The sequence below is a fragment of the Crocodylus porosus genome, unplaced genomic scaffold (genome assembly GCF_001723895.1).
Source record: "Crocodylus porosus isolate Cpor-Errol unplaced genomic scaffold, CroPor_comp1, whole genome shotgun sequence".
Lineage (NCBI taxonomy): Eukaryota > Metazoa > Chordata > Crocodylia > Crocodylidae > Crocodylus > Crocodylus porosus.
In genome coordinates this window covers 168,556,690-168,566,900 of record NW_017728906.1, presented here as the reverse complement: position 1 = coordinate 168,566,900, position 10,211 = coordinate 168,556,690, and the positions used below count along the sequence as shown (strand labels likewise).

At 39.7% G+C, this 10,211-nt stretch overlaps 1 protein-coding gene across 1 annotated transcript in view; it reads right to left on the bottom strand.

Annotated features, from left to right (window-relative positions):
- LOC109306655 (complement C1q and tumor necrosis factor-related protein 9A-like) overlaps nucleotides 1–7,376 on the bottom strand; it is a 10,248-nt gene extending 2,872 nt beyond the window's left edge. Inside the window, exons 1-3 of the mRNA XM_019530172.1 lie at nucleotides 5,999–7,376; nucleotides 4,043–4,209; nucleotides 1,485–1,547 (exon numbers count right to left, since the gene is read on the bottom strand). Coding sequence (XP_019385717.1) covers nucleotides 1,485–1,547; nucleotides 4,043–4,208 — 229 coding nt within the window. The 5' untranslated portion in view covers nucleotide 4,209; nucleotides 5,999–7,376. The remainder of the gene's footprint in view (nucleotides 1–1,484; nucleotides 1,548–4,042; nucleotides 4,210–5,998) is intronic.
- Between the last annotated feature and the right edge of the window lie 2,835 nt (nucleotides 7,377–10,211).

Below are 10,211 nucleotides of genomic sequence, written 5' to 3'. Positions count from 1 at the left end.
GACCCGACTTCTATGATTCTGTGATCTGAGGGCCAGATATCTCATACTAACAGAGCTGAGGACTATTTCCCTGGGTATTGTGTCTTTTTTAACATACTGATTTGCAAAACGAAAACAGTCAGTGGACCAAGTGTTCCTAGAACTTACCTACTGTAAAGATAAGCACTTCTGAATTGCAACTGAAGTTGTATTTGCAGTACAGCACACATGCCTATGACGTACTATACCTGGCTTGGGTGTAATGAAACCAAAGACACAGAAGTATGGACTTCTGCACAAGTTAACCTGAATATGTACCCAGAGTTCCCAGCACACTATTAGAGCCTGCACAGGAAGCCCATACCACTGTTCTTGTTACCTGAGTTCACTAGAGCCAAGGTGTTAGGTATGCCTATATGTTCTGCAGTCAGCCCTTTGATTGCGACACAGACACATCCTAAGCAGCAATATACTGTTATAGAAAGAACAACAAAAGAGTTAAACTGATTTCCTATTAATTTCAGAAAATTACCTGTTGATTTTTTTCCATACCAGTTACTCATTTTCTCAGACTAAAATGCTAAAACACAATAGGAAAACAGTCTCTTTTTTGTCCTCACTACTGCATTTCTGCAGAAAGATAAAAGACTGCAAATATCTTGAGCAAGCTTCTGTGCTGAGCCTGGGAACACAGCTCAGATGGATGTCTTGCCCACTTGCTACTGCTTTGTGATGCCAAACCCTAGTAATGAGGCAATATTGCTGCTTAAGATCAGTCCCCAAGCCATTCTGAAGCTACATTAGATGTGCTTATTGACATGCAGTCAAGGGGTCTAAAGTGGTCACTGTCAAACATATGGCCCACAGAGCCAATCCACCTGGCCTACTGGTATGCCAGGACTGTGACAAAATTTGGAGCACTGATGGCCATGGCCCTCAGCAGCAGGGGGTTTGCCTTGTGGCCACCTGCCCCACGACCAGTTGAGGGCCCTCCTGTAGTAAGTGGCTGCCTGGCTTCCAGCCTCTTGTCCCATTGCTGCCATGGAGGCCACCACTGCCATACTAGCCACTTCCACCACCCCTGCCCTATGCTGGGTCCAGGCAACAAGGAAGCCCCAGAGACCTCCCCCAAGGATCTGGCCTCCTTTACCTCGTATCTGGGATTTGTCACATGTAGAATAGGAGAGAGTTCAGTGGGCATATCTGCACAGTACGGCACATGTGCTCATACTGTGCAGTAATTTGAGTTACTGCTCAGTAAATGTGCACATGTAGACACACCCAGTGTGTTTCACAACAGTGCTTCAACGCACAGCTGGCAGACAGTGTTAACATACCTTAGGTATCTAACTATGGCATTTGATTACCACTTATATCAGTTCAATATAGTGGAATAGAAGAGGATTTCCTTTATCAAAGTGAGGGATGTATCAGGACCTATGTCCACAAACTCCTAGGTAAGTAAGGAAAAAAATAGCTTGAACAAAATTATAGTTTCCTCTGACCTCGTTCTCCTTTTTCTCCATCTGTGCCATCTTTCCCTGGGAACCCAGGAAGTCCTACTTCACCTAGTAGAAGCAAAACAGAGGGCAGATTTTTCAGTTAACAATGATACCACATTACAGGAGCCTGAATCTTGCTCTGAGCCTTTCACTCCCAGCATGGCTGCCAATGGCTCAGGTTCATAAGTCTTAAACACCTTACACATTGGCTTCTACAGCTTATTCTGGCTGAGAAGCAAAACTCCAGAAAGGGCCTAATTCCTGATTTTAGATGGATGTTGCTGCTGAGATTGTAGTATCACTGAGAGAGAAAGGCCACATTGACAGAAAATGCTCGTTGCCCAATACAACTGAAGATCCTTTATGTTAGGAGATAGGAATTTAAATTTGTGGGAGATAATGCAGGTTTGCCATGAACAAGATGAAAGCATCAAACCCTACTGCTGCCAGGGCTTTGTATTTTCCACTTACAGAAGAGCCCTGCAGTAACTGTGCGAGAAAGCCCAGTGCAAAAGGTAATTGTGTGGAAAGAAGAAGAGTTTACAGTGGGATGGAGGGGCCTCCTCTCCAGAGAAGAGGATTTCAGGAGCTTGTCCACAACAGTACACTGCCCTGTTATGCAGATTTTAGGAAAACACCGGGCGCATCTACACATGCAGCAGATCTGGGAGCAGTTTACTCTCTGATGGCTACAAAGTGCTATTTAGAGATTTGCTTTTGGGAATTGGCCCTCCATCCCTGCTCACTCCCCAGGGGCCAAAGTTAACTGTAAGTTAAAAGTTTTTTGGTACTTTTTCTCTTATGGAGAACTTTTAAAATAATCTCCTGAATTATCTAGCAACTGGGGTAACAAGTGATGACAATTAGTCCTACGAGTGATAAGTGGAAAAAAATCCTATCCAATATTAAAAGAAAAATGTTGATACTTGAACCAAGGTGACTATTCTCTCCTCCTTTTTTAGGAATTGGGGCTAGAGAGCAATGATTTAACAGTATAATTTTAATTATAATGGGCTTTGTCCTGCTTCTACTGAAGTTGGCAGCAAAATTACCATTGTCCTAAAAGGGAACAAAGTTAACTGTAGTGTTTACAAATGGGAATGTATGTTTGATATATAGAGCGTACAAGATGGAAAAATCACCAAAAATTCAGTTCAGACAGTTATAGTAAAGTGGTCATCCATATAAAAAGGCAACACTTGCCAAATGAGACAACACCATCATCACAATTATTTCTTATTTTAAGAAAAAAAATTCATGTGGTATTTTAGATACCATGTCTACATTTTTCATGACAGCTGCAGGAGTAGGTGAGAATTTTCTGGAGGGATCAGAGTAATTTAGCCCTTTATTTTCCATTTTTCAAGCCCCCTTTGATCCTCAAAGGTTCTGTTGTACAAGGCAAATAACTGTGATCTGCATTGTGAGAAGGTATGAAAAACTTCTTTGTAGATTTTAGAAGAAGCTTTTATTTTCTGGCATATTTGAGACATTGAAAGCATGAAGGACAAGGTTGTTTGTTGGTGGAGCTGGAGCATTTTATAGACAGGAAGGCTTGGTGCAATATATTAGTCATTCTCCAAATTGGCTCAAGTCTCCTAGAAACGTATTAAACCAGGTCAAAACTGATTCTGCAAAATACTTTTTCTCTTGATGTGTGCGCACTTTTCTGATGAAGGAGACTTGTTTGCTCTGGAGTTTGTTATTTAGTCAGCAGCCCAATCCAGTAGGCACTTTTGGAGATCCCAGGTGATGAAATCAGATGCCAACTCCTGGTTCAAGAACATGATTAAGCCCCTGTTTAAAGTTAATTAAAATTTAACTGATTGACTTCAGTGGGATTTAACCACCTGCCTGTGTGCTTTCATGAACGGATATTTTCCCTGCAGAGGCCCTAAATCTTGGCATTTAAAGAACTGTGGAAAATATAGCTTAGCATCCAAGAGGCTGAGCAAACAGTTACCTCTGGATTCACTGCAGGAGCTCAGACTCTTTTAAGCCTGAAAGGACACAATGAACCTGGCTGTGATCTCACCAGGTTTTCACTAGTTTCACTATGTGCATTGGCATCAATGAAATACATCTTGATTTAACATGAGCTCAGAATCAAGCCCTGAAAATATGAAAGAAAGAAAAGAAACACCCTGTCATGCTGTACAAGAGATTTCAGCTGAAAGTTGGGGGAGGGGTCGCTCTGTTTTACTTTCTGGGACATAACAGTTGTTACTTATTAGGGGGGTTTTTTCACAATCTGAAAATGTACATACAATGGACTTCTGAATTTCCGGAAGGATAATATGCACTTACTAAACTCCTTTTTGCTGCCATTAACTTTTTGTTCCTTGCATCTCCATATTAATTACTTCCATCATTAGTACTTTTTTGCATTTTCATGTACCAAAGCAAGGAGTTAAGAGTCTAAAATATGCTTTGAAGTTCAATTTGAAAATCCAGTTGCTTTAATGTCATCTGTAAGGGTTAAAAAGCTCCTAACAAGATTTCCAACAAGTGAATACATTATTGCTCATTTCCAGCAATTAATAGGTAGCTTGGTACTGTACCTGTGTCTCCTTTGTCTCCCTTTGATCCATCTCGCCCATCACGTCCAGGTACACCATTGTGTCCAGGGTTCCCAGGGATTCCAGGATGCCCTTGGGAACAGACGTCCTGTTTTCGTGTTTCCTGTGTGTTGACTACAATAGCCAGCAATATAATCCAGCGGTTCATTCTTTAAGAAGGTTAAACGGTTTCAGCTGAAAATGTCAAGACAGCAATATCCCTGTCTGCCTGTCTGAGTCTACCTGTTGTTTCTTGCCTTTCACTTAGATCAGCGATTCTCAACCATAGTGCCATGCCACCCATGCATACCTCAAGATCCTTTGAAGGGTGCCATAAGGTATGAGGAGATAAGAAAAAAAGCACAGATCAGCTTCTTTCCTGCCTGGCCCTTCTACAAGGAGGTAAACTCTATAATAAATTAGTTTTTTAAATGGGTTGCCATTCTATTCACAAAAGTGATGGAGCAGTGGCTTGAGTTTGAAAAGGTTGAGCCACTGATTTAGGTTGTAAGGTGTTGGGAAATAGGGAAAACAATTTTGTGTATGTGGATATGTGCATGGTGTCCATATAGTACCAGAAACACTGCCTGGAATTTCTAGCTACTACTGAAGAGCAAATAGTTATTTAATTAAAGGGTCACCCAACCAAAGTTTAGCTATATTTTAAATAAGTTTGGGAATATTTATTAATTTTCACTGTGATTCAGGAGTACTGGATTCTCTTTCAACATTTTCTGCAGAAATGCATTGCAATGTGATATGTTCTGATGAAATCAAGCAGCTTTGCAAACTGGGCCTTTAGAAATTTTGGACCTGGTACTGAGAGATGGTGAGCAGCTGTAACTTTATAGGGAGTCACAAACACTAAGTCACATTTAGGACCAGGCCAACATATAGGAATTCAATATAGGGTTTTATATAGTTCCTCCCTAAACCAAAACCTGAACAAACTGGAGTAAAAAAATCAGCCTAGTATCTTAGTGAACTTGTGTTTGCAATAACATTCAAATACAATCCAACGCAGACACCTTTCAGCATCTACCACATCTTTCCAAAAGAAAAGCATTGATTTGTCTATCCTTCTCTTGATTGCTGGATCAAACAACTTTGTCCCAGGGAACAGAACACAATTAAAATTACAGAAATAAGAGAATAAGTCCCTCTTTCTGTACTCCTTAACTATAAAGAAGGAACCATGTGAATGGCACATTAAGGATTGCTAGTGTTTAGTAAGTCAAGGTGGTAGAACAGTAGAAATGACACCAAATTGATACGAAATTGATAGTAGAAGGAAAAAACCACACTATTCTTTTATTGTACTCATACATCATATTCTGTTCTCCATGGAAGGAGAATTTCAGCTGGAGTGGGCAGTCAGGCTGCTACTGGAATATTTCATATTGACCAGTAATTACCAGTACTTTGAACATCAGCTAGAATTCTTTGCTTCACTTGGATCAGATTAATGGTTCTACTAAAGTTCCTTATTACGTGCTTGTTGAGGAAACCAAATACGATCATGATTCATGATACAGTCTCTGGACCACTGTGCTGGTGGTCCACAGAGAGCTGGCTGACTATGGGGTTCTAGCAGAGCCGATGAGCCAATGGAGGAGCTGACAGATACATCAAATATATTCCTTACTATTACTCTGCTATGTAAACACTTACTGTAGTCACCAAAACAAATGTTACGTGTAAGAAAATGGGAGAGGAAGTAGTCTAGGGGGCTAGAAATAGAGGAGATGTCCACAAGATTAGTTCTCTATTAAGACATGGTATTCACTATGGGATAAATTTGAGGGCCTCTATCCACTTACTCTGTCCTAATCCTTGATGCCTTTGGTTAGAATAAATACCAGTGTTCTAGAGGAATGTTGGTTCCATAAAAAATTATCTATCCAATCCATACACATGCACTCATTACCCTATACAAGCACACAGGATTTTTGCTCTTACCTAATTCATAGCTTCACTGTACAATGATGTTTCCAGGCATCTTTCACTTCAACGCGACTACTCTATGTGAAGAAATGTAGGGAGCAAGTGTGTGTTGTGAGGACAATCTGTTGTTTAGTTACTGAGTAGTCTTAAAGTTCAGTTATTTAATTTTCAGAGCTGTTCAATAATTAAAATAGAGGTTTAAACAAGAGGCCAGTTGGCATAATTGGAATCTTTCTAGTATTTATTTAAATGCTAAACTCCAGTAAACTGTACTTTGGCTTTTTCCATGGTGACCCAGGTGAAGAGTATTCAAATTAATTGCACAGCATTTTAGGTATCCACTCAAGAGTTAATCTTTGATTTGTTGTTATTATTTATTGTTCGTATGACAACAGAATGTAGAGACCTCCGTAAGTGCTCAGGCCACCATTGGGCTGTACAAACATACAGTAGAAATTGTCCCTGACCCAAGCAGTATACAGGTATATAGGATTCAGACTTTAAGAGATAGGCATTTTAGGACATAAGAGAGTGTAGGAGAGGGAGCCAAAAGAGTGGTACATATAGAACACAGCATTACAGGTATAACATACATAATTATACTTATTATATGCAGTTCATACTGTATGTTAAAATTCTGTGCAATTAGTATATAACATACTACATAATACATACAATATAGTATATTGTAAATGTTATACTGTACTACTATAATAGTATCTATTGTATAGTGTATTGTATAATGTCATATACTATTTTGTATATGATTATACCAACGACATAATATAGTAGTAACATAATTTTTTTTGCTTTTATGTAAGTAAGCTAGATGAGCAATGCCTTTAACAACTAACTAATAGGGTACTCACCTAGCTATTCAAACATGAATCAAGGTAATCATGCTATTAAGCCTATTTTTGGTAATTACTTAATATTTCTATCTTATTGTAACTCCTAAAATTGTTTGTTTCTAAGGCCAGATAAAGGTGAAGTGATGGAGACAGCAGCAGGCTTATAAATGTCAATTCTGAAAAGTGAAAGACAAAACATTTATATTACCAGGTTAATGTGCTATAGGAAATCTATTCACTCCTCTTGGTGCAAGAGAATAGAAAATACTGTGCCTGAGGGTGATTCACACATTGCAAGGACAGACATCTATATTCTGTGAATCTGGTAGCAGAGTGTCTCTTCAGTGATAGAAACAATTAAAATGAATAACTTGTTGAGCTCCAAGTGGTTAAACAAGTGTCACCAAATACTGTAGTGCCATCTTGTGGTAATAACAAACATTACGCTATCTTGCAGTCAAAACTGATTCTCAACTAGAGTACTCTGTGTACAACAGTAGCAAAAAATACACTTTTGCTTATAGCAATAAATACACTTTTGCTCTAAGTCTTTGACATAACACCACAGCAAATGTTTCACCTCAACAATGAGTAATGGACAATACCTTCAAACTTTCCCAGATGTTGTCTCCTCTGTTCTCTGCTTTCTACTCTTCATATGTAGTTTTGGAGCACAATTAATGACATCTAGGCACAAGACTGATTTTGCCATATAGCTCATGTTATTTATTCATTTTAGACCAACAACTAATAGTGTAACTTGGGCTGGGGTGCGGGAGTGAGCAGGGACCAACCCCAGGTGCCAACAGAGTGGGAGTGCCAGAATTACATCCACCACTCCCTTAAGGAGTCTAGATCCCGAAGAGCAACAGCTGTGCACCAGATGCTCAGCCACTGTGCTGCTGCTGTAGTAGCAATAGCTGGGGTAAGGAGACCATCCTGAGGCAGCAGCAGCTGGAGACCATTTTGGGGCTCCAAACCAGGTTAAGATGCCAGACCCCCTCCTCCAATGTGCACACAGGACTTGTCAGCACCTCCTCTCAACTCTCTCCCCTCTCTTGATTTCCAGAAGAGTTTTCTCAGGGTACAAACCCTGCTATTTATGCCTCTGTCAGCAGCCTAAAAGAAAGCTGTTTTACAGAACCATAAAAGTTTCTAGGGTTATACATCACTGGGATGTATAATAGTAAATTCAGATTAGCTTGTGTGACAAGAAGAGAGGTCAGCAAAGGAAGGGATCAATGCCACAGATTGCATCTGAAAAGTATTTTTTCACAGATGTATTTCTTAAGTAAAAAAAGAGCCTTAGGAACTTGTACCTCCTTTGTTTCTTGCAGTCTAAAGAACTCTATTCCACAGGCCATCCCCACATGCCATTGGCATGTACATTGGCTTTTTTTGCTGTTATTTAACTTGATCTGAGGCCAGAGTTCAATGTGATTTTGGCAAGACTTGTTCAGAAGAGTTGGGTGCAAGGTTAGGCTCTAAAACCATTCCTGAGTCACAGCCTTCATTTTTCCAGTGGAAACGCATTAATTTGAATAACTTCAAGTATGTCACCAGGTAAAATAAGTTATTATTTCAAGTACTCTTGTTTCTTTGGGGTGGTGTGTGTATAACTTCTTTCTTGTTCACATGCTCTTTTGATTTGGGAAGGACTCAGAAGAAAGCTGGATTCCTCCCCCTATTAGAGGTGTTGGTAATAAATTATTTCATTGGCTGGAACATTTTTTTAAGAAAGAAAGGAAGGTAATAGACCTTGGGACTATTTCAGGTAACTGTCTAATATAGTGTGGCCACTGACCCATCCCCAGAATACAGGACACATCCCCTTGGTGAGGGGTGGAGGGAAACCATCAGCTCTATTGGCCCATCAGTGGTGAGAGGAGGGGCTCGACCAATCAGCAGCAAGGGGCAGGTTACCACAAAAAGCCACCCCTGTCCCTGGCTGGCTGAGAACCTTGCTCCTCCTGGCTGTGCACAGCCAACAGAATCATGAGGACAAATGATTAACATGTATTTCCACCAACGAACTGAAAAAACAGAACATTTTGTAATCCATTCCTCATTTAGAAATGGACAGGGGACAAAGGGTTTAAAAACAGGATGCTCTGGTATAAAAAAGGATGAATGGTCACACTACGCTAATAGGTGCATAGATGCACCATTTCTACTTTTCATTAGCATAAAGAGAGGTGCACGCTGGACATAGAATTTCAGAAAGGAGAGAACATGTTTTCCAAGGCACAATGTGTTAAAGGTAAAAGAAAACATTATATCACTGGTTTTCACACATTTCTGACTCAAGTCAGTTTATTAGACTTGAGACAGCCATAAGAAAATGACAGATCTTAGCTTTCACTCATTTTTGACTGGAAAAGTAATACAGCAAACATTTTATTGCAGAGACCTCAGAAAGGTTACAAGTCAGAATGTTTGTAACCAGATTCCTATTTGAAATCTCTTGTGTTTATGTGTCTAAATACTAAATATGTTGGTTCCTTCTCTGAAAAAGTAGCATACAAGTGTCCTAATTATTAACCATCTTACACAATACCCTTTAAAAATCAACTAGCAGGCTAATATACTGACATTGATGTATATGCACTAAGATCTCCATTTTACAAGTGCTGATCATCCTCTCATTAAAAAGAAACAGGAATGGAGAATGTTAAACATTTTACATGATAAGGCTCTAATTCAAGAAATTTGACAGTCTAAGAGCAGGAATAAACTCACTCAAAATTTCCGATTTACAAGATAAATTGGTTGCACTGTGCAGCTCCTACACTTCCTCCAGCTAGTTCTCCAGCCTTCTAATGGTAATTTATTTTACCTGTGTCTAGCAACAGCTCATTGCAGCTAGTATGCAGAAGTGGCAGTGCCAGAGAACAACAGCATTATGTTATTCTACAGTCAGTCAAAATGGAAAAAACAAACCAATCTCAGACTTTGATAAAATCTACCTGTTGCGATGTCACACAGGATTGCTGCCAGTGTGGAAAGGCCTACGGAATTCTTATTTCCTGTGGCAGCCAGCTAGTGGAAAGTCAATTCAAACTGTGAGGGCAAAGAATTTGCCAGCACTTTGGGAGTACCCAAGCCCAGACTGCCCTTGATAAATTGAAAATTTCAGCCCAACACAGTGTTCCATTGAAGCTGAGATATATCACAGAGACATTTCAGCTTAAACACAAATATCATGAAAAAGTTTTTCTTGGTTCAGGAGCATGTGTCGCAGAGGGTAAGACCGTGCATGTATGCATGAGAGAGAAAGGGCATGGACACACATAACACTTAGAACAATTTAAATGCAGTCAAACCTGAAGAGAAATATACAAGCCTCTTTAATCAACTTAACTGTTCAAAAATATACA